The sequence below is a fragment of the Onychostoma macrolepis genome, chromosome 20 (assembly GCF_012432095.1).
Source record: "Onychostoma macrolepis isolate SWU-2019 chromosome 20, ASM1243209v1, whole genome shotgun sequence".
Taxonomy (NCBI): Eukaryota; Metazoa; Chordata; class Actinopteri; order Cypriniformes; family Cyprinidae; genus Onychostoma; species Onychostoma macrolepis.
The window spans coordinates 28,602,762-28,628,024 of record NC_081174.1 but is presented as its reverse complement, the minus strand read 5'-3'; the positions used below and the strand labels follow the sequence as shown (position 1 = coordinate 28,628,024).

The window sequence follows — 25,263 nt, the reverse complement described above, 5'->3', positions numbered from 1 at the left end:
TCTCCGGACTGAAGTCATGGAATCAGACATCACTATAGGTTCTGCGATCTGATTCTGTCAGGAATCATCGGATCTGATGGGACACTTAAGGATGTTTTTCCCTGATGTCTCATATTCACTGCTGTTGTTGGGAATCTCGTGTCTGACTGGCTTCACTAAGACTTCACAGGAGTTCTCAGGTACTGGACACCATCATCATCATCATCACTACCATCATCACCTACATGAGTTTGTGTATTGACACTTTATCATATATGTTGTAGGCTATTATCCTTTTTAAAATGTAATTGTTTAACACGCGTTTAGTGGAATTTTTCAGCTTTGCATTTCAACACTTTCTTTTTTTTTTTTAAACGTTCCAGCTGTATTTTTTTCTTTTTATGCATTATTGAGGTATTAATGTGACATGCGCGAGTTTATTTCATCCCGGATTAAATGTATGAAACATTGTAACAGATTGTTTCGCGGGAACTTCCGTGACCGACGCGATCAAAGAGAAAGTGCGCGTGTGTGCGCGCGCCCATTGGGTTACAGTGATACATATCATCTTCATATGCACTTAATATATACACTGGGGTCCAAACGTCTGAGTAATCAGTGAAAATGCTTCTGTTTTGCATTTTAAAAATGAATATAATATTTTCATTACATAATCAGAGATGCAGGGATGTACTAGGATGAAGGTGGTAGCAAATAAATATAAGGCTATTGCACATTGTTATTGCATAATTAGGCTGTATTATCGGAGTAGCGATCTGGAATTTGAGTGAGGCGTTGAATTGAAGCAACATGAAACAATGTTTTTTGAGCCCCTCTGTATATGAAGAGTTTAGTGCCATCTGAAGTTTTCTTCTCAAATGAGTATTGTTCTCAGGCTCCTATGTTTATGTTCAGTTATTTCACTTTAATGGCAATAAAAAAAAACTATTTATTGCCATTACTGTTCATTTTAGCAGAAAATTTCAAACGGAGGCTTGGAGGCTTTTGCATCTGAACTCTTCATATTATATATATTCAAATATATTTATATGAGATAAATGCATGAAGTATTGATTTCATGAACCCTGATTGTTGTGCGTATATTAGGCTGTTGTATCTTTTAAGGCGTGATGAGAAGAGCTACATCCTCAGCACTGTTTGTGTAGCTTCCCTGTAGTTTATGAAGGCTGAGTGTTTGGTCAGTGAAGACTTGAAGGACACAACAGAGATGAATTGATCAGAAACAGCTGTGATGTGGTGAGTGAAGGCAGATCTCAGTGTGTGATGGCAATCAGTGTTTGTTTTAATAGAATTTTGTTAGCATTTCTCTTCTTAAACCACTTAGATGTGCAAAGCTTTGCTTTGGCTGAAAAATCAACATCATGTTTTTTGTTTGAGTACCACAGCTGAACTTTCATTGACAGTCAGGTTTATTTGTGTAGTGCTTTACACAATACGGATTCAAAGCGGGTTTATAGAAGATAGAGACGTACTGGGTGAGTCTCACGAAACCTGTTAAGCCATGTCAGGGTATTTAAAAAAAAGTGTGTGTGTATATATGTATGCGTGTTATGTATGTCAGGGTTATTGGAAAACTAAAATATTTTCATTACTTGAAATAAACATTAACTGAAATAAAATGTGATAATAAAATAATATAATCTTATTTTATTTCAGCTACAACATTTCATTTTTGTTTAGTTTAGGTTTACGTACTAAAATAACCAAAAACTAAAATTTAACGAAAACTTCATATAAATAAATAAATACATACATACATACATACATACATACATAGATAGATAGATAGATACATACATACATACATACATACATGCATGCATGCATGCATACATACATACATACATAAATAAAATGCCAAAAAACTAAAAAAAACACAACAAATCTTGTTGATTTAAAGTGGTGAAAATTAATTAATTAATTTATTTATTTACTATAGTTGTTTTTAATTATTTATAGAATTTAAAATAAAAACAAAGCCTGTTTTTGCCCTGTGACATTATTTTCATGTGTAATTACTGTCATGTGAAAATAATATTTATTTAATTTGTAAAATATCTACATTTCATGGTAGTATTTCCTGCTCTGCCTTTTCATTTCTGCTGATTTAAGTAAAAATAAAATATGCACAGAATGGTTCACATCCATATTAAAGTAACAAGACAGTAAATATCAATGAGAATAACGACAATAACAGGACATGTGTTTAAATAGAGTGCAACAAAACAGAAAAGAAAAAAAAAAGTTTTTAGGTGAAATATGAGCCAGACTTGTGTTTTGAGAATCGACTTGTCAAAGAAAAACACGTCAGTGGAAGATTGTTGGTTATTTTCAGCTGGACACACAGTTGAGAGTTGTTGTTCTGTCGGGTCGCACAGGACCGTCCGCTCACACACTCTGGAATGTCCGTTTGATTGACAGGTGCTTGAAGAGGCTGACAGAAGTTGTCGATGGAGACGGAGCATCTGTTGCCGGGCAACAGACCTGTACATCTGTCCTACAGGAACCTTGTGCCTTTGTGTGTGCTGTGTTTTACCTTGGTTAATTAGCTTCACACACACGCGCATTTAGATTCATTGTGTGTGTGTGTGTGTTCACTACAGTGAAAGTGCTCATAAAGCTGTGGGCGGGGCTTAGTGAGGCGCTGAATGGGATGTGTGGCTGTTAAAGGGTCAGGAGGTCAACTGAGGTCAAACCGTTTGATGATCCCAATACACTATTAAGACTAGAGGAATGTCTGTCTGTCAGTCGTACTGCCTTAATGTCAGCAGAAAATGGCATTTAAAGGTGCACTAAGTAATTTTTTTTCACTGTAAAAATGTTGTATGAAAGGAATGAGCAGAGTTTTTAATAGACGTAAAGTAAAATGAAAAATGTAGCTATATCAGAATAAAAAAGTTCACTTCTGAGTGAAACAGAAAACTTAGCTGCAAGTACAGAGCGTGACTTAATTTTATGCATCTGAATTAGATTGGGTTGTGAATTAATAATAAATTAACAATAACAATGTATATATTGTTATAGTTTATTATACTATAATATTAAATTATTTATATAATTTAGTTTATATTATTATATAATTGTAAAATTATTGAATTTTTAATACATTTATTTTAATTTTATTAAATATTATTTAATAATATTATTAAATAATGTGCACTAGTTAAAGACAAGGAATATAAATTAAGAAAGTAGTGTTCACTTCATTTTAATATATTAATAATAATTTTATAGTTTTTAATAATATTTTGAATCAGTTTTTTCTTCTTTCCTATATTTATTTTCATTTCATTTGTTTTCATTTTAATTTAATTAAGTTTAATTATTTTACTACTTAGTAAAACTTGTACTTAGTTTAATATTTACTTGAACTAAATTACAATGATAAATGTTGCCTTGGCAACTATCTGATATAATTTATTTTTTATTTTTTTCATTTCAGTTAACATTTGTTTTATTTCAAATAATTTTAGTTTCCATTTTTTAACGTTTTATTTTAATTTAATTAGCTATAGTAACCTTGCTTCAGATTTGGACCATCTGTGAACGTGTAAAAAATTTTTTGGCAAAAGTGAAGATTTTATTAATCACAGGACCTGTTTTTCTTTATAAATTCATCTGTTACCAAATGCTCATGACTGTAGTCACATTACAAGTCTAATCTCACTCCATCTCTTTGCATCCCATTACTGCCAAGATGGACAAATCTTGCTGCCGGAAGAGAGTAATGCTTGAAATCAGAGAGAGTTTAGCTGAGGTGAGAGGCGCTCTAATAACCTTTATAATCCAGAAAGCCAAGAGGTTAGAGCTGTGTCTGTGTTGTGTGTGTGTGTGTGTGTGTTCATTCTCAGGCACTTTGTTCTGGAGGTGGAACTTGAAACCGCTGCCTTCTGTTTGTAGAAAAGACCCCCTTCCCCAAACTCCAAGACCCTTTTTCCCATCCGGACCCAAGCGTTTCTCTTTTCTGTGCTGTTAATTAGCAATGTTCTCTAAATCAAGCATCACTATTACTATTGTTCATATAGGGTTTGATTTATGACTGTGGAGTTGGAATAAACCCCAAAGCCTTAAATCATCCTGTATATGAATGATTCCTAAAATCATGTGTCTTGTTGAGGAGAGGTGTGCTGGAAAACAGGTGAAAAAACCCAGACTTACACTGAAGAAGGAACCAAAGCCGTATCTAGAGACCAGAATATTGACTTGAGAAGGGACTCTTTTGACCAGTAAGCAGTCGCTTAGAAACCAGCTAGAAAAGCCCAACAACAGTATAGAAACCACGTAGCAATGCACCGGCAACCACACAGAACACTCTAGCAACTGCGTATTAACCTCCCAAAATACTTAGCATGGTGGCAGCGGGGTTTGCTCAGGTGAGCACCGTACACATTTTCTTCAGAAAATGAAATGATCTAGTTTTGATAATTGTCTTGTGCAGACACATACCGTATGTTGTGCAGGAGTTCTTTATCAAAACACCTCACACACACACAGAGGTGAGCTGTGTCTGTGCAGATCCTGTGGTTGGGCTGTTATGTCTATGTCAGAACCCTGTGTGTGTGTGTGTGTCTGCGTGTGTCTGCGTCTGTGCATGTGTTTTTGTGACAAATGAGGACATAAATTTGTATAAAGACAAGGGTATGACAGGTATTACAAGGAGAAGGTGACTTTTCAGGACATTACCCCATGTCCCCACTTTTCAAAACGCTTATAAATCACACAGAATGGAGTGTATTGAAAATCTGAAATAGCACACAGTCTCCTGTAAGGGGTAGGTTTAGGTGTAGGGTTGGTGTAGGACAATAGCACATACAGTTTGTACAGTATAAAAACCATTATGGGATGTACCCACTTTTCACAAAAACAAACGTGTGTGTGTGTGTGTGTGTGTGTGTGTGTGTGTCTGTGCCTGCGTGTGTGTGTGTGTGTGTGTGTGTGTACTGGTATACATGGTTTACAAGGACACAAATATGTATAATAACATGGGCACTACAACGTAAACATGGTTTATGAGGACACCTCCTGTGTCCCCGTAAAACAAAAAGCTTAAAAAACTTAAAAACGGTGTTTTATGAAATTCAAAAATTGCCAGTAGTACCTGTGAGGGGTAGGGTTAGGTGTAGGCTTGGTCTAGGGGAATAGAAAATACGGTTTGTACAGTACAAAAACCATTACGCCTATGGAGAGTCCCCGTAAACCACAAATTCAAGTATGTGTCTGTGTCTGTCTATGTGTCTGTGTGTGTGTCATATAGCACCTCAAAGCCCTGAGGAGATTTAAAATAGGACAAAATAAGACAAGTGTTGATGTGTAGAGAATAGTATATTCCTCAGATCATCGGATTTTGTAAGAATTTGATAAGAGACTTTTGATTGCAAAGATCTTGGCCAGTCTGAGCACAGTTTGAGACACTTGTGAGTTCTCTTCTGAAACGTTTCTGAAAATTTGCTCTGATACATATTGCATGCTTAAAATAGTGTTTTAAGCATGCAATATGTATCAGAGCAAATTTTCAGAAACGTTTCAGAAATAACTTCACAATATTACTGTTTTAACTGTGTTTAGTATTATATAATCTTTTCAGTACACTAATGGCTGCATTTATTTGATCAAAAAACTGTTAAAACGGTAATATTGTGAAGTTATTTTTACATATAACTGTTATCTGAATAACGGTTTTCTATTTGAATACATTTTAAAATGTAATTTATTCCTGTGATGCGCAGCTGTATTTTCAGCATCATTACTCCAGTCTTCAGTGTCTCATGATCCTTCAGAAATCATTCTAATATGCTGATTTGCTGCTCAAGAAACATTTCTGATTATTATCAGTGTTGAAAACAGTTGTGCTGCTTCATATTTTTATGGAAACTGTGATACATTTTTTTAAAGGATTCTTTTATGATAAGAAAGTTCAAAAGAACAGCATCTATTTTAAAATAGAAATAACATTATAAATGTCTTTACTGTCACTTTTGATCAATTTAATGCATCCTTGCTGAATAAAAGTTTTAATTCTTTAATCAAAATCTCACTGACCCCAAACTTTGAAACTGTACTGAATAGTTGTAGTGTAATGAAGTGTTTTAGTTTTTTCTAAGTCATAATTATCAGCTTTAGCGTTACAGAGTGACCTCATTCAGATAATGAAGCAAATGTGCTTTAATACGGAGTGTTGTCCTTGATTTTAAAACCTCATTAATCATGTTCATTATTTTATTTATGTATGTCATTAGAGCTTTTTGTGGTGACTTTTCTGGACTATTTGGGGTGTGTGTTCAGTCATTGTTTTAGCAAATCCGTGTGGTGACGCTATATAGTGCTGCAGAAATAATATATATAGATCAGCTTTATCTGTTTCTCTCACTATCCAACATCATTTAACCTGCAAGTGAAGCACACAAGATGTTAAGGTTTGACTGGTTAGCATGGCCCAGTTAGCCTTTGCTAGGTGTAACTACAGCATGTGTTTTAAATGTTGCAGTGTATTCTGATTAGATAAATATTTGTGCATTATATTATTGCTCATGTTTATTATATGATGTTTTATTGGAGCAGAGCAGCTGAGATGAGTGCATGGGAATGCTAATGAACGGCTCTATCAGCTGTTACATATCTACAGATTCACATTTTTGACAAAGGAAAATATATGATATCTATAGATGGATGCATAAATGAGCAGTGACAGAAAGCAGAAGTAGAAAGAGGAGCAGAGAAGAACAAGGAGCTTTTGTCCAGCTGATCACATCCTGATCCTTTAAAACGCTCTCGATCACTCGCGAAAAGTAGTCATAAAATCGCTCTTTTTTTTTTTTTTTTTTTCTTCACTTATATACTTTACTACACTCTGGTTTATTATTTTGTGTTGTTTCAGATTTACCTGCATTTAAACTGCACATACAAAAAACTCAACTGGCTGCTTTACATTGTCATTTAGTATTTTCTCTTAAAGGGACAGTGCACCCAAAAGTGAAAGTTTCATTTCATTAATCATTTACTTACACTCATGTCATTCCAAACCTGTTTGACTTTTGTTAATATTCTAAACAAAATTAAGATATTTTTAATTAAACCTAAGACTTTTTGTCTCTCCATTGAAATATTTAATTTTGACTTTTATTCACATGTAGGCCTACAGTACACACACACATATAGATCATAATTTTCCATGTTTGCCATATGTATATGTATGGGTGTCAATCATTGTTTAGATGCGCCAAAAAAAAAAAAAAAAGCCTAAATTAAATCAGTTCATCACGTAAAGCCATTTTATCTCTTCACAAGCCTTGGATTAAACAATTCCATTCGTATGGATTTGTTTTGCGTGTTTATGATCTTTTTGGATCTTCTTTTATTATTTTACACATTTTCCTTTCCAGTTCAGCCAGATGATTAAAGGACACAGCAAAAAATAGATTGTTCAGAAATCATTGCAGTGTAAAAGGTACATGTGTATTGCTAAAACTACAGGAACAACCTGTTTTGGGGCTTTCTGCTGTTTGTTATTCAGCTGAGCATCAAATCAAATGAATGAGAGAAATCATTTCATAAACAATATTTTAAAGAATGTTGGTATTGTGTTGGTTCAGTATAGTTACAAACATTCTGTTTGGTTCTTCATCTTCAGAATATCTTCTTCTGTGTTCAGCAGAAGAAATAATGTCTTACAGGTTTGGAAAGACATAATCAACATAAATGAAGACACAACTCATTTTTGGGTGAATTGTCGCTTTAAGGTTGATTTGGCCCAAAAAATACAAATCATCATTTACTCACTGCTGCATGACAATTCCTGCAGGTTTGAAACCATATGAGAGTGAATCAATAACAACAGAATTTTGACATTATTTTTGGGTGAACTACAGTGGGGCAAAAAAGTATTTAGTCAGCCACCAATTGTGCAAGTTCTCCCACTTAAAAAGATGAGAGAGGCCTGTAATTTTCATCATAGGTAGACCTCAACTATGAGAGACAAAATGAGAAAAAAGAATCCAGAAAATCACATTGTAGGATTTTTAAAGAATTTATTTGCAAATTATGGTGGAAAATAAGTATTTGGTCAATAACAAAATTTCATCTCAATACTATGTTATATACCCTTTGTTGGCAATGACAGAAGTCAAACGTTTTCTGTAAGTCTTCACAAGGTTTTCACACACTGTTGCTGGTATTTTGGCCCATTCCTCCATGCAGATCTCCTCTAGAGCAGTAATGTTTTGGGGCTGTCGCTGGGCAACACGGACTTTCAACTCCCTCCAAAGATTTTCGATGGGGTTGAGATCTGGAGACTGGCTAGGCCACTCCAGGACCTTGAAATGCTTCTTACGAAGCCACTCCTTCGTTGCCAGGCGGTGTGTTTGGGATCATTGTCATGCTGAAAGACCCAGCCACGTTTCATCTTCAATGCCCTTGCTGATGGAAGGAGGTTTTCACTCAAAATCTCACGATACATGGCCCCATTCATTCTTTCATTTACACGGATCAGTCGTCCTGGTCCCTTTGCAGAAAAACAGCCCCAAAGCATGATGTTTCCACCCCCATGCTTCACAGTAGGTATGGTGTTCTTTGGATGCAACTCAGCATTCTTTCTCCTCCAAACACGACAAGTTGAGTTTTTACCAAAAAGTTCTATTTTGGTTTCATCTGACCATATGACATTCTCCCAATCCTCTTCTGGATCATCCAAATGCTCTCTAGCAAACTTCAGACGGGCCGGACATGTACTGGCTTAAGCAGGGGGACACGTCTGGCACTGCAGGATTTGAGTCCCTGGCGGCGCAGTGTGTTACTGATGGTAGCCTTTGTTACTTTGGTCCCAGCTCTCTGCAGGTCATTCACTAGGTCCCCCGTGTGGTTCTGGGATTTGTGCTCACAGTTCTTGTGATCATTTTGTCTTCCATTTTCTAATAATTGCTCCCACAGTTGATTTCTTCACACCAAGCTGCTTACCTATTGCAGATTCAGTCTTCCCAGCCTGGTGCAGGTCTACAATTTTGTTTCTGGTGTCCTTTGACAGCTCTTTGGTCTTAGCCATGGTGGAGTTTGGAGTTGGACTGTTTGAGGTTGTGGACAGGTGTCTTTTATACTGATAACGAGTTCAAACAGATGCCATTAATACAGGTAACAGTGGAGGACAGAGGAGCCTCTTAAAGAAGAAGTTACAGGTCTGTGAGAGCCAGAAATCTTGCTTGTTTGCAGGTGACCAAATACTTATTTTAACGAGGAATTTACCAATTAATTCTTTAAAAATCCTACAATGTGATTTTCTGGATTTTTTTTTTCTCATTTTGTCTCTCATAGTTGAGGTATACCTATGATGAAAATTACAGGCCTCTCTCATCTTTTTAAGTGGGAGAACTTGCACAATTGGTGGCTGACTAAATACTTTTTTGCCCCACTGTATTCCTTGAAAACGCTAATATCTAATCTAAGCTCCTTCAGCTGATCTCTGTGTTTAATTTATTAGCAGCTACTAATCTCTATTGTAGTGCCATGTTGACACTCTCTCTCTCTCTCTCTCTCTCCACACACACACACACACACACACACACACACAGTAGTGTTTTCCTGTTCTCTGAGGTCACGTGAGGTCACCCGAGGTTAATGACAGTTTTTAAACGAAAGCATCTACTTGTTTTGAGCTTTGGTGTGACCGCTGTCCATTTATTTGTGCAGTGTTTTCCCGCGAGCGTTCGCTGTGTGGTTTAGGGTGTGTTTGAGCTTCCTGATGGCTGGAGAGCTTCTCCTCACAGCTGCGTTCGGGTTTTGAGGGAATTCCTCCTCAATATCCGCTCTCTCATGTTCAACTCCGCTCTATAATTTTCCAAAAATATCACCGGCGGTAGTAGAGGCTCTTTAGTGCCGCTCCAGTGAGTCAAAGCTAAATACTTTCTGAGGACTCAAAACGATTAGCTGCACCGCTTTGGCTCTGGACATGTTACTACTTTTTTCTTCACTCATTATGTAATCAGACTTTCAAAAAACATTTTTATTTAAAAGGGCAAAATATTCTCTTTATTAGATTATGACCAATGCATCTTGTTTTTTAATAAATGTATACATTTCTTTTTAAATTAAATTAATCCTTTCATTCAGTAAGGATCAGAATTGATCTAAAATGTCACAAAAGTTTTGTACTTCAAATAAATGCTGTTTTATAACTTTCTATTCATCAAAGAATTCTGGGGGGGAAAAGAAGCAGCACAACTATTGTCAACATTGATAATAATCAGAAATGTTTCTTGAGGAGCAAATCAGTATATTAGAATGATTTCTGAAGATCATGTGACGCTGAAGACTGCAGTAATGATGCTGAAAATTCAGCGCTGCATTTTACAATATATTCAAATAGGAAACAGTTTTTTGTTTTTTTTAAATAATTGTAGGAATATTTCACAATATTACTGTTTTTAACATACTTTATGATCAAATAAATGGCGCCTTGGTGACACTTTTTTTCATAATTATTTAAAAAAAATCTTACTGACCCCAAACCTTTGTTTATATATGGTGGGTTTCTGATTGTAGTTTCCGCTCCTGGTAAATGTTAAATGATCAGAGAATGAGATATGCTGGATAGACACACACAGACACACAGACACACAGACACACAGACAGACACACAGACAGACAGCTCACCTTTCACAAATAACACTGAACAGTGATCAGATAGACCGCTGGATTGTGTGTGAGGGTGCGTGTGTGTGCATGTGTCGCTGTGTTTGTGTTTTGCTTCACGTTACTCTGCAGATGTATGGAATTCAGCCGTCATCACTCTCCCCACCAATCACAGCACAGCATCATTTAAACATAGGGGAAACTCCAGCACAACTCACACACACACACACACACACTGTTTTCACTTTTCTTTCTGACCATCTCTCATCCAGCTCCTGTGTTTTAGGAGACTGGAAAGGTGGTAAATTACCCCCTTTTCACCCCCTCAGATGATCACATGATTGAGCACATGACTTGTCACTTCTACTTTTTCCACTTCGTCCCCTTTTTAGGCTCTGATCTGAATAGCTTTCCCTGCTTTTCATACTATTTTTGCAGTATTCCATATGCATGCCTTTATTTGCCAAAGTTTTCAGTATACAACGTTTAGCCCTTTATCCCACAATGCAATGCTCTCAACTTGACCTAGATCTGCTTCCACTGTGATATGTAATGTCCTCTTGACTCATTGTTTGACACGAATCACAAAATTTGGATTAAATGCAATTATTTAAAAAAGCTGAACAATAGCTACATTATTATAATAATTGGGTTCCACCCAGTTACTAAACAATAGGCAGTATCTGTGTTGTTATTGGTACTGTAACTATGGTGAACTATTAATTATATAATATAATAATATATATAATTATATAATATACTGTTATACTATGCTGTTTCTTGTCATTTTGAATTGTACATTTTTTATTTTATTTGAAATGTCTGAATTGTGATATTCAAACTAACACAAAAACTTAAAAAAAAAATTACCTTGGTAACAAAGTGTAGTAAAATGTTTACGTTAAATGACTAAAATTATATAAATATAAATATAAATTTAAATTAAAGCTAAAAAATGACAAAAGCGCCACAAAATTGCTAAAACCTAAATTTAAAATATAGAAATAAAAGCTATTTATTGTGTTGTTTGCATTAAAAAGTATACCATAGTATTCCATTTCATTCCAGTTTTCCGAATGGAATACTAGAGAATGTCTTACTGCAATATATTACAAACTATATTCTAAACATTTCAAACTGTAATATTTAATGATCATAAATGTTGTTTAATTCATTGAGTATGCTATTTCAAACACCCTCTCTCCACATTGATATGATCCCTGCAGCAGTGGCTCTGTCTGTGTGTTTTGACCTGGTTTTATTGTGTTGCGTTCAGGTAAACCTCCACCTGAGCTGCTTCAGAGCGCTTCATATTGGTGTGATCGCTGGCCTAGAGGCCGCTCTCTGATTGGAGATCCCACGCAGGTGTTGTCTGTCATTTGAGCTGTGATTGGTGAAAGGAGCTGTCAATCAGCGGCTGGAATGTTGGCTTCTGTCCGAGAACAATAGCAGGAGGGATTGTGTTCGGAAAGCCTAAAGCTCTCGGAGGAATCCTGGGTGGATTGTACAGCATTCCTTTCATGAGCAGGAGAACAGGCCTTCTGTATTACATGATTATTTCATTATTCATTCATTCGTTATGAATGCATTTGAGTAGCTTTTTGTGACATTTATCTGAGGCCGATTACAACACCACAACATTAACTGACCATGTTTATTTGCCTATTTTAAATATTGTAGTGCAATGCAACTTTATTGTGCTTTTCAAAACACTTTTTCATCTTAAGCTCACATTTATGATTAGCATCTCTGTTTGAGATTAACGCAATGAATTTTTCAGGTGGACTTTATCACTCTGACATCGCATAATGCAGTTAGAATTGCGAGTTCATATATCATGCAATTAAATCTCAGAATTTTGACTGTTTTCTTTTTCAATTCTGAGTATACATATCTCACATTTCTGAGAGAAAAAAGTCTCAATTGTGAGAGATAAACTTGCAATTGCCTTGATTTTACTGATTCCGTGTTGGAAACAAGCTTGTTTTCTCACAATTCACACTTTTTTCTGGGAATTGCAATTACCTTTTTTTTCTTTTTTATTCTGTGGTGGAAATAAACTTCCATAGATGAATGATGATATAAACTCGCAATTCTGACTTATTTTCTCCGAATTTCAAGACGTAAATTTGCAATTCTGAGAAGAAAAAAAAAAACATAATTGCAAGTAAAAAAGTATTTATTCAGAAAAAATAAATTCTGAATAAAATCTTAATTGTGAGCTATAAACTCACAGCAACAATTCAGAATATTAGAATGATTTCTGAAGGATCATGTGACACTGAAGACTGGAGTAATGAAGCTGAAAATTCAGCTTCGCATCACAGGAATAAATTATATTTCAAAATATATTCAAATAGAAAAGAGTTATTGTAAATTGTAAAAATATTTCACAATTACTACTAATTTTACTGTATTTTTGATCAAACAAATGCAGCCTTGGTGAGCAGAAGAGACTTTCAAAAACATAAAAAAAATCTTACTGACCCCAAACTTTTGAACAGTATAGTGTTTCTTTTGATATTTATGTATTAAAATTACTTAAAAAGGTCAATTATCCATTCACACATTCAGACCTCATTCATAAAACAAAATAACAGAAGAAAATTCTGTATAAATAGTTCATAAAAATTCTTACTTTTTCTTTTACTATTTTAATTATTACTCTTCATAGGTAAAAACAACAACAACAACAAAAAAACTTCATAAATCACCCAAATAATGTTTTGACCTCATGAAAACATTATTTTAGATATAAATAGAAGTCTATAACATGTCCTCATTTTGATAGCTAAGTTGTGTGTGTGTGTGTGTGTGTGTTTTAGAGGCTTTGGTGGTCCGATCCCCACAGGTCTGGGCTGGTTGTGTGTATATTGAGGTAATGTGTAGTGCTTTGTGTGTGTGTGTGTTTCCATTATTCCTTTGGCAAACATCGCTGACATCACTCACTCAGCACGGAAACGCGTGTGAATCGCCTCTTTCCGCTCTGGAGTTGAACTGTCGGGATAAAACACAGCTGCATAAACAGAAAGTGAAAGCAAACATTGAACCGTGCTGTTTTTTCCCCTCATATTAGATCATTTAATATACACCTTAGCAACCACATAGCAAGACATATCATTGACTGACAAAGAGTTTTCTTCAGAATTTGCTGGTGAGATTTGTGAGAAGATGCTGATGTCTGTGGATGGATTATCTCACGGATGTGTGTTTTTCTCTCTGTGGAAGGTTATCTGTCACGTGTTCTGAGGAATCACACTGAACAGGCGTGTGATGGAGAATTCCTGATTGTTCGCTGCCCCCCCAGAACCTCCATCACTGTCCAATCAGCTTTCTACGGCAGAACAGACCCCGCCCACTCACCTCAGTGCCCAAACCCTTATAGCAGTTCTGGACCACGCTCAGTGCATGACATCACTTCCTGCCATGTGTCCACATCCTTGCAGGTAAATATTGATTATAGAAATACAGAAATTAAATCTTTACACCATCCAGTCAATTCCAGTGTTAATTTACTATCATTTATATACTGTTATACTATTTATTAATATTTATTTTTTATATTTTAGTTTTCATATTAATTTTAGTTTACATTTTTTCTTGTCTTTTAGCTTAAATTTTTTATTTCAGTTTTTATGGTTAGTAATTTTATGTGCTTTTGTCGTTCTATTATTTTTTTCTTCAATATTTCTATTTATCTTTCATTTTTTTATTTCAAATTTTAAGAATAGTAATTTTATTATGTGCTTTTGTCATTTTATTATTTTTAATATGTCTATTTAGCTTTCATTTATTTCTTATTTTATTTAAGTTTTTGTAATTAATTTTTTTTGTTATTGTTTTTATAAATATTTCTGTTTAGCTTTAATTTACTTTTATTTCAGTTTGTTTTGTGCTTTGTCATTTTATTGGTGATTTTTTTTTTTTTTTTTCCCTCTGTTTAGCTGTATTTTTTTATTTCAGTTTTTTAATTGTAGTAATTTAGTTTTGTGCTTTTGTCATTTTATTAGTAATAGTTTTTTAAATAATTCTATTTTCATTTCAGTTTTAGTTTTGGTAACTTAAGTAAAACTTACATTTATTTTATTTCAGTTGCAGTTTTCATCAAATATTAATAATTTTATCTAATTTTAGCTTTATTTCAATGAATGAAAATGGTTTTTAATTTTAGCTTTAATTACCAGTAACAACACTGATTCCAGATGAATGAAAGTTCTGCCCTACATTTTTTATTTTATAAAAAATGTTATTGAATATTTTTGTGTGTCATACAAAAATACATCACATTAAAGAAGTAAAAGGTTTCTTATGAAGTTCTTCATATGTTTCACTCTGTGTGGCACAGTATATTAATAATAAGGCTGTATTTTATTTTTGTGTGTTAAATGTGTTTAATATCCAAACATAGCTGATGAAGGTGTGTGTGACTCTGATTTATGTGACAGTAGCTCTTTTGAACTGCGGCGTCTCTGACAGCACACACACGCATGATTTACACTTGCACGCTCGCTAAAACCACACGCTATAAACACACACATGTACAGCACTGTGTGCCGGAGTAAAATTACACTCTGTGTGTTTTTCTGCCCGGAGGGAAGGAATCTACTGCGGGAAAAATGAAAGCCATGGAATGCATGTACCTGAATGAAAGCATGCTGTCTGTCTGTCTGTCTGGATCTGTCTGTCTCTCTGCAGAAGATGCTGGATGAATGTGAGGACAGGCGGAGATGTCAGGTTCTTGTCAACAGTCGTTTGTTTGGGACGGACCCCTGTCCCACCATCAGCAAATACCTCAGTGTGCAGTACAAGTGCAGGCCGAGTGAGTCTCTCTCACACACACACACACACACACAGGTTATTGTGTTCTGGTAGCTGAGCAGAGAGAAATCTGTCCACTTCTGTCCTTCCGCTCATGCAGGTCTGAGAAATAAAGCTGTGCACTTCAGTTACGTGTCACTGTGTCTGTTAAAGCTCTACAGACACACATGGACTCGGTTTAAAGTCGAGTTGAAATGAAAATGGACTTTTATTTTCTTTGTTAATACATGTTCCTTTTCGGCTGATGTCACCATATTATTAAGAGGTTCTGCCCAGTGTTGTTTTAGTATCACTGAAATACTATTATGGTTTTTTAAAAAGACATTTTGAATGGTTTTCCATTTCATTTTCATTTTAGTAATTGTCTTGTGTGCTTTTCTCATTTTTATTAATTGTTGTTGTTTTTTATGACTATATAGTTTTTTTTCAGTTTTAGTTTATTTTATTAGTTATTGTTTTTATTAGTTATTCAGTTTTTAAATTTTAGTCATTTGTTTAGATATTGTTTTTTAATATTTATATTAAGTTTTTTTCTATTAAATTTAGTTTTTCATTTTGTTTTGTGCTTTTGTCATTTTATTAGTTTTTTATTTATTTATTTTAATTATGACACTATAGTTTTTTCAGTTTTAGCTATTTTAATACATAAAGTTAATGAAAATTAGAAATGTTGCTTTGGCAACTTGCTGAAATAAAATACATTTAAGTTTTAAAAAATATTTTATTTCAGTTAATATGTTTAGCTAACTATAATAACCCTGGTCCAGCCCTATGTATTTTTCAATATAAACTGTTTCGCATACGAATGCATCAAATTACAGTTGCCAAGAATGCATTTATTGATTACAAATACAGTAAAAACAGTGATCAAATAAATGCAGCTTTGGTGAGCTTTAATAGGCCTCTTTCAAAATCAACAAAAATCTTTTGATTCCAAACTTTTTAAACTTTGATTCCAAAGTAAAACGGGTGTTTTGTTATGACTATGTGTTTTCTCTCTGTAGGTGAGTATAAGAGTAAAGTGGTGTGTGAAGGCGAGCGCTTGCGGCTGGGCTGTAAGACAGGGATGCAAATCGCGGTTTATTCGGCCATGTTTGGCCGCACGCAGCAGGGAGCGCTGGAGTGTCCTCCACACCACCGGAGGGCACCGTCTGTCGGTAAGAGCTCAGACTTCACCAGGTTCAGCTGTAAAACAATGACAATTATGCTACTTTACACTATCAAGACCTCGCGTGAGATTTCTTTTTAAACGTCTTTATCTCTATCAGCTCTATCACTGTGGGAAATCCCTGTTGGATTTGGGTTTAGGCTAGTTCCAGTCTCAAACTGCTCATGGACTGTTTATTGACTTTCTAATGAAGGTTAGGCTACACAAAGATGGCAATCATTAAAAGACTAGATCTGATCAACTGCTCCAATCTGACTGGATTTTGTGCTGTTTTCAAGAGTCAGAAATTTGAATGTAATAAAAATAAATGCACGTATGTACTTACTTATATTTATTTATTTATTTGTATTATATTATTTACATTTCAGAATTGGTACATCTAACATATCAAGCAGTTATATATAAGTAATATAATATAAGTGAATTATTAAATACATTAATATAAATAGTATTATGTATTAAAATTCATAAGTATTTAAATTACAGAAGGTTCCAAACGCTCACTGATGCTCCAAAAGGAAAAACGATGCATTAAGAGCCTGGGTGTGAAAACTTTTTGAATTTGAAGATCAGGGTAAATGTATCTCATTTTGTCGTCTTTAGGCAAAATAAGACAAATGTACACATTTGTAAAAAATTGGGGAAAAAATGTGTAAACAGCAGGCAGTTTAACTGTTCAGGACAAACAAGGGATTCATGAACAACTATCACTAAACAAAAAAAACAGCTGTGGATCATTCAGCTAACAACACAGTATTAAGAATCAAGGGGATGTAAACTTTTGAACGGGGTCATTTTTATAAATTCAACTATTATTTTCTCTTGTGGACTATATGTAAACATCTTTTATGTGAAATATCTTATTCAGGTCAGTACTAAATAAACAATAACATGCATTTTGTATGATCCCTCTTATTTTGGTAAAATAATTAACATTTTGCAGATTCTGCAAGGCGTATGTGAACTTTTGACTTCAACTGTAAATATCTATCTATATATCTTTTTATTTTTTTGAAAAGCTGAAGTTGATCATTTTGCGAGATGTTTTATCATTTTACAAGACAGAATGTGATTTTTTTTTTAACGAAAATCTTTTGAAGTCAGCCTGTTTGGATTAATAAACGACCTCTTATGCAATTACCCAAGCGTCTTCAACACACACAGAAACACAGATCCTACAGCACCTGTGTAAATGTGAATGACGTCACGTCATGTCAGGTGTTTGGTTTCACTGCTTCATTTCTCCTGTTTCTACATGTTTCTGTTTGTATCTCTGTGTGTGTGTGTGTGTGTGTGTGTGTGTGTGTAATATGTCTCATTGTTACTGTTCCAGCATCAAAGCTGAAAGCCGTGCTGTTTGTGGCTGTTTTGTGGCATGGGTGTGTGTATCTGAGGGGTTCTGCTTCACCGGGAAAATGTTTGAATTCAAGGAAACTTCTGGGATGTGTGGGAGGAATTTCGGTCAGAAGAACGTCACTCTCTTTTTGTCTTGAGATGAGTAGCAGCTAATCTCATCTCCTCTTACACTCCTGGAGGCTGTGTGTGTGTGTGTTCATATCAATTCTCTGCACACCCACACAGCTGAGGTGGACACGTTTGGCTCCAGGTCGACTCTTTTCTCAGTGTTTGTGATGTGGTTATAGTTGTTTTTGTGGGTGTGTTACAGTAAATGTGTTTTGTTAGTAGATAATGAGGTTGAGACCTGCATTTACACCATTTAGTGACAGGTTTGATGTTCTGATTTGCTGTTATTGTGTCGTGTGAGGCATTAGTTTGTTAAAGTACAGTGAATTTGGCACAAAAGGGACTTTTAATCATAGGCTGTTATTATAGGTAAAGTTGTATTATATTATAGGTAAAGTGTTATTATGACATTCACCATCATATACAGTTTAATCTGGTTGTTTTTTCCCTTTTGTCTTTGCTTGGCAAAATTCAGCAATAAATAAGAGCTTTTTGTGTATTTGTGCGTGTGTGTGTGCGTGTGCGCGTGTGTGCGCGTGTGTGTGTGGGCGGGCGGGCGAGAGAAAACACCAGCCTCTTAAGCAGCGCTTGACTAATCACTCTGACACTGGACTCAATGACGGGGTTAATGGGGTCTGTTTTTCTCTCTGGACGTCCTGTCAGGTGAACACTGAGAGCTGCTCAAGAACCTCCATCTGTGAGAGTTAAAGGTCATTAAAGCCATTAAAACTAAATCAGTCAGAACCTACAGACTGATAGACTTTAAAATTTGATTTGATTTGAGTGAAACAGAATATTCAGCAGGAAAAAATTTTTTTTGTTATACATCAGAATTTGATTGGAATATAAAACCTGAGCTATGATAATATTGATAATATTTTTCATCATCCACACATAGCCTTTATTACACTTTGTTGCATTTTCTATAGAATTACTTCCTGACTATTTTTATTTTATTTAGAATAATGTACACAATAATATTATTATTATTATTATCAATTTTGAAAAAAAAAATCACCATTTGTTTGTTATTATTGTGTATTATACTACGCAATATTTTTCTCTTTTTTTCATAATTTTTCCTAATATTTTTCTTAGGAAACTAAATGTTTCAGTCCTTAATTTTAATCGCTTACATTTTTTTTCTGAGAATAATTATAAATATAGAATAGTAATCAATGACAATAATTTTACTCATTATGTTATGAATTTAATATCTCCATCTTAACACTATATATAAACTACTGTTCAAACGTTTGGGGTCGGTAAGATTTTTTCAATGTTTTTGAAAGAAGTCTCTTCTGCTCACCAAGGCTGCATTTCTTTAATCAAAAATGCAGTAAAATTGTGAAATATTATTACAATTTAAAATAACTGTTTCCTATTTTAGTATGGTTTAAAATGTAATTTATTCCTGTGATCAAAGCTGTATTTTCAGCATCATTACTCCAGTCTTCAGTGTCACGTGATCCTTCAGAAATCACTCTAATATACTGATTTGCTGCTCAAGAAACATTTCTGATTATTAGCAATGTTGAAAACAGTTGTGCTGCTTCATATTTTTGTGGAAACGGGATTCTTTGATGAATATATAGTTCAAAAGAACAGCGTTTATTTGAAATGAAAATATTTTGTAACATTATAAATGTCTTTACTGTTACTTTTGATCAGTTTAATGCATCCATGTTTAATGAAAGTGCTAATTTCTTTTGAAGAAACACAAAGTTCACGTTCTCCATGTGTTTCTGTACAGTTCCCAAGCCTCATATTTACCCCATCCAGAGCTGTAAACTCAGATTTGTCTGTGATGGAGGACTGAAAGTGACCCTGGGGTTTTTCTCTCACGTGGATCCAGTTTCTGGACGCTCTCAACCAGAACTAGATCTACAGTGCAGCGTCAGAAGAACCGCTAGATCCGCGTCTGTCATAAGAGAGGCGATGTATCCCAGCGGCCCAATAAATAGTTTCTTCAGCTTTAACTTTGACAGCATCGGCTGGTTATGCTGTTCATAAATCAGATCTCTATCAGCGAGCCGCTCTCTGTTTACTAACATGACTCCGTGACCTTTGACCTCTGACATTTGTTCAAGCCATTAGTCGTGAGGTGACAACATGTCTCCGCTCCTCAGATCTTCAGTGACTGATGCTTCGAGCTGAACTCATGCTTGGTGTTGATGGATCTGTAAATATGCCGTCTCTCTCTCTCTCTGGGTGTTCTGTGTCACTTCTGCGTTTCTCTCACTGGTTCAGGGCTGCATTTCCCAAAAGCATCATAAGCTTAAGTACATCGTAAACACACTGAAACCAATGGTGCTACGATCAACTTAAGCTTACGATGCTTTTGGGAGACACAGCCCTGGTCTAATTCTGACCCATTCAGACACTCTTTATTAACCCCTAACTAGTGGACAGATGCATTTTTACCAATGAGGGGCTGTAGGTGATGAACTTTGACCTTTCTCATTATTCTGTGTGACTTTATATGTCATTGTGTTTATGAGCGCAGATTACATACAGAAAATCTACATTTTATGATTAAAAGTTTATAGTTTATTTTAATTCTAGAACAAATTTATTTGTGATCCAGACTGTTATATATATATATATATATATAGTTACATTACAATTGATTACATTATAATAATTGAATTTAACCTAATACATATATATATTAGTGCTGTCAAATGATTAATCGCATCCAAAATAAAAGTTTTTGTTTAAATAATATGTGTGTGTGTACTGTGTATTTATGTAAATACACACACATGCATGTATATATTTAAGAAAAAGTTGTTTATATATTAAATATGTTTATATATGATATAAATTATATGAATATAAATATACGTGTAAATATTTTCAAAATATATGCTGTATGTGTGTGTATTTATATATACATAATAAATATACACAATACTTTTAATTTGGATGCGATTAATCACGATTAAATATTAAATATATTTATTATATATTTATTCCAAGTAATCCAGAAAGTTTAAATAAACTATCATAAAAATATATTCTAGAATTTATTGAACACTAGAAGTCCTTAATTTGAATTTTAATTAATTTTACCTTAATTTTTTGTAATTTTGTCATGTACTTTTTACAAATGTTTTTATATATTTCTAAATAGTTTTAATTTGTTTAATTTTATTTGAGTCTTAGTTTTAGTTTATTCAGTTAGTAATTTTAGAGCTTTAAACTTATGTCAGGTAATTGCAAGACAACAATTTCAAATTTTCTTATATTTTCTTTTTCTTATATTCTTATATTTTCATTTTTAGTTTTTCATCAAATATTTAATTTATACATTTATATTTATTTTATTTCAGAGCAAAAATGTTTTTAATAGTTTTATTTTTCTTTAGTTTTAGTTAACAACACCAGTTAAAGGAACAGCAATATTGTATGATAATGTTGTAATGATATTTTCCACTTTTTGGTGACTTGAACATGTTAGCTAGCAGTCTGTTAGTCTTATCCTCAGACGTCCCTTCACTGACCGCCTGATTCATATTACACACCTTCTCCGTCCTGCCAGCTCTAATCTGATTGGCTGACTTTGTGCAGTTTCCTGAGATAAAAGCATGATTAGTCCAGTGGGAAATGAAGTGGTGTAAACAAGACACAGCGAATGCTTTTGAGAATCACATAACTAGCAGCTTCAAACCTCTCAAATTCAGAAGAAAAGCAGCACTGAAATAGCAACATGTTAAATATAAAACAGGGTTAGTCTTAGAAGTACTTTCACTAAATGATATAATTATAGGGTATTTTTAAAGTCAAGTATGTTTTAAGAGAGCACGCTGTGTGTTTATGTGATCATTTTGCCATCTGCTGTTCTGAGCGGCGGCTGCAGTTTCATCTTTCCTCGCAGAATCCATGAAATCAAGTGTTAGAGACACAATGACGGGCGGACGACAAGCCCAAACATGAACACACACACACGTCTCGTATCTGTCTGCAGAATCTGTTTGATGTTCATCTGTGTGGCTTCATTGTTCTGTGTGTGTGTGAAAGTAAAACATGTTCAGAGAATTCAAACCCTTTATTCAGAGCTGTGACGGTACCACTCGTTCATACTAGGGTTAATATAGTAAACTAGAGCTGAAAAAAAAAAAAGGCAAAATAAAATAACTAATAACCAAAATAAACTTTAACTGAAATAAAATTAAAATTAAAAAATCTATTTTATTTCACGTGATGTATTAAAGTAACTTCAACTAAAATTAAAAAAAAAATTAAAAACTGTATACATATATTTAAAAAAAAAAAAAAAATGATACAGCAAAATTACTAAAACTTAAATTTAAAATGAAATTGGAAAATAGTAATAGCAATATTAGTAAAACTATAATAATATATTCAATGATACTAACTTTTTTTGTAATTTTGTGCTGTGCTCTTGTCATTTTTATTCATTTTTTTATATTTCAAAATAGTTCTAATTTGTTCATTTCAGTGCATTTTTCACTTTTTTTCAGTTTTTTCAGTCATTTGTTGTTTATTTCAGTTAATTTTGGTTTTATTTCAGTTAGTAATTTTATTCATTTGTGATTTTCTTTAAGTATTTTATCTAATATACTTATCTAATATTTCAGCTTTATTTCAATGCATGACTTCATTGATTTTGTTTAGTTTTAGCTAAAGTTTTAGTTATCGATAACTACACAGTTTAACGTGATACTAAAATAACTACAACTAAAACTCAAATAAAAAATTCAAGACTATATAGACTAAAAAAAAACTAAAACTAAAAAATCTAATAAAATGACAATTACTAAAACTTCAAGAAAAATTTAAATGAAATTAAAAATAGAAAGAATAGAAAAATAAAAACTAATTCAAACTACATTAGTATTTCATATTAATTTGTTTTAGTAATGTTATGTGCTTTTGTCATTTAAATTTTTAATTTTATTTTCTAAATAATTTTTTTTTTTCAGAACCAAAAATTCAAACTATTCAACTCAGTACTAAAATAACATTGGTTCATATTTTTCATACAAAAATTGTCTTGAAATAACAAATTTTCCAGTTGATAACATCCAGGAACATCTTTAATTGGAACAATGATTTCTAAATGAAGCAAGCACCTTTTTTTTTTTTTTTTTTGTCAGTCATTATAATTAGCTGTATACAGTGTATACGTGTGTGTGTGCTGAGATCTCACCTGACGTGTCATGTGATTCCAGACTGCTCGTCAGATGTGGCTCTGCAGGTGATGACATCACGTTGTCAGGGGAAACGCTCCTGTGTGGTCCGCGCCTCGACACAAGAGTTCGGTGACCCCTGTTACCACGGCACCCGCAAATACCTCAGCGTCATACACACCTGCGGTGAGTTACACACCTCAACACATCATCCTCACACACCTCCACTCCCTTCAGTGACTATACTACACTGAGCAACGGCTCACTCTGCGTCACTCAATCCATGTCTGAGCACTCATAATTCAGAATAAAATATAAAGGTGTTATTATAAAGTGATGGATATATTTTTGTTTGTTTAATTGATTTGGCATTTAAAATGTATTATATAATATTTACCAAAAATATATAAAAATTTATTTTATGAATTACAAAAATATATATATGAATTATTTAAAATTATAAGTATAATATATATTTTTATTTATGGCTAAAATGACAGTAAACATTGAAAGTATTATTGCTCATGTTGTTTATTAATAAATAAAAATTAGAAACAAAATATTTTACAACCAAAAAAAATTTAAAATTGGATAATAATAAAGCTTTTCATGTGTTGCTTCTAATTTATTTTATGACTACAGAAACAGAAATATACTAAAAGTATTGTTTATTAATATCTAAATTAATAAATAAAATAGGACATACATATAACACACTATAAAATAAATCTAAATATTAATAAATTTAAAAAAAAGTCAAATTCTGTATATTTTAATTAAACCAAACAAATTTAAAAATGTGTGTGTGTGTATATATATATATATATATATATATATATATATATATATATATATATATATATATATATATATATAATATATATATATATATATATATATATATATATATATATATATATATATATATATATATATATATATATATATATATATATATATATATATATATATATATATATATATATAATAAACCCTTTTTGTTTGTTGCTGTTAATGTTTTATTTTATGGCTAAAATAACAGAAAACACTGAATGTATTGTTTACTCATATCTTTAAATAAATTAATTAAATAATTTTTATATAGATCAAAACATATTTAAAATGTATTATATCATAAAGGTTTTTGTTTTGCTTTTAAAATTTTATGGCTAAAATAACAGAAAACATTGTAAACAAGAGTATTGTTTACTCTTATGCTACCTATTAACTATTTTTTATATATATATATATATATATATATATATATATATATATATATATATATATATATATATATATATATATATATATATATATATATATATATATATTAGGGCTGGACGATATGGCCAAAAAAATTATCATGATAATTTTTTCATATCAGTCGATATCGATAATTATCACGATAAATGTCAAATCTTTATTTCTTTGAAGTTTAAAGCCAGAATTTTGCTCCAAAGTGAAAGTTGTAGAAACCAGACCATTAATTTTCCTTAACAAAATAAATATCTAACTAGAAAAATGTATTTCTTAGGTGCTGCATGTTCTAATGAGTGATATTGTTTCAAATCAAGAAACAGGTTTGGTTTGCCTGATAATATTAATAATAATAATATAATAATAATAATCACTTTTTTTGTCTCTTAGAAATTCACATTTGATAGTAGCTTGAATTAGGATGCAGAGGTAAATTTTTGTTCATTATCAAAATCAGTAACATCTGTACAAATTGTAGCAACCTCAGTTTTATATGGTTAAATTTATTCTGACCAAGTTTTTTTTTTTATTTTTATTAAGCATTGGTCTCCCATAGTAGCATACATTTAAATCATGATAAACACAGTTAAAACCACACATATAACCATGGTAAAAAAATATATATAACTATGTGGTTTTTAGGTAGCCTGTATGAAAAACAGTAGTCTAAAAACATTCAGTATAATGCACACATGCTATAGCTTAATCACAAATACATACTATAATTTTACACCATTACTCCTGTAATAAAATTCAATGTGGATATTCCACATTTCTGCCACA

At 33.0% G+C, this 25,263-nt stretch overlaps 1 protein-coding gene across 1 annotated transcript in view; it reads left to right on the top strand.

Annotated features, from left to right (window-relative positions):
- The window catches only part of LOC131527034 (protein eva-1 homolog A), a 48,360-nt gene continuing 23,097 nt past the window's right edge, over positions 1–25,263 (top strand). Inside the window, exons 1-5 of the mRNA XM_058755853.1 lie at positions 1–179; positions 13,846–14,063; positions 15,313–15,436; positions 16,440–16,592; positions 23,266–23,409. Of these exons, the coding sequence (XP_058611836.1) occupies positions 77–179; positions 13,846–14,063; positions 15,313–15,436; positions 16,440–16,592; positions 23,266–23,409 (742 nt within the window). The 5' untranslated portion in view covers positions 1–76. The remainder of the gene's footprint in view (positions 180–13,845; positions 14,064–15,312; positions 15,437–16,439; positions 16,593–23,265; positions 23,410–25,263) is intronic.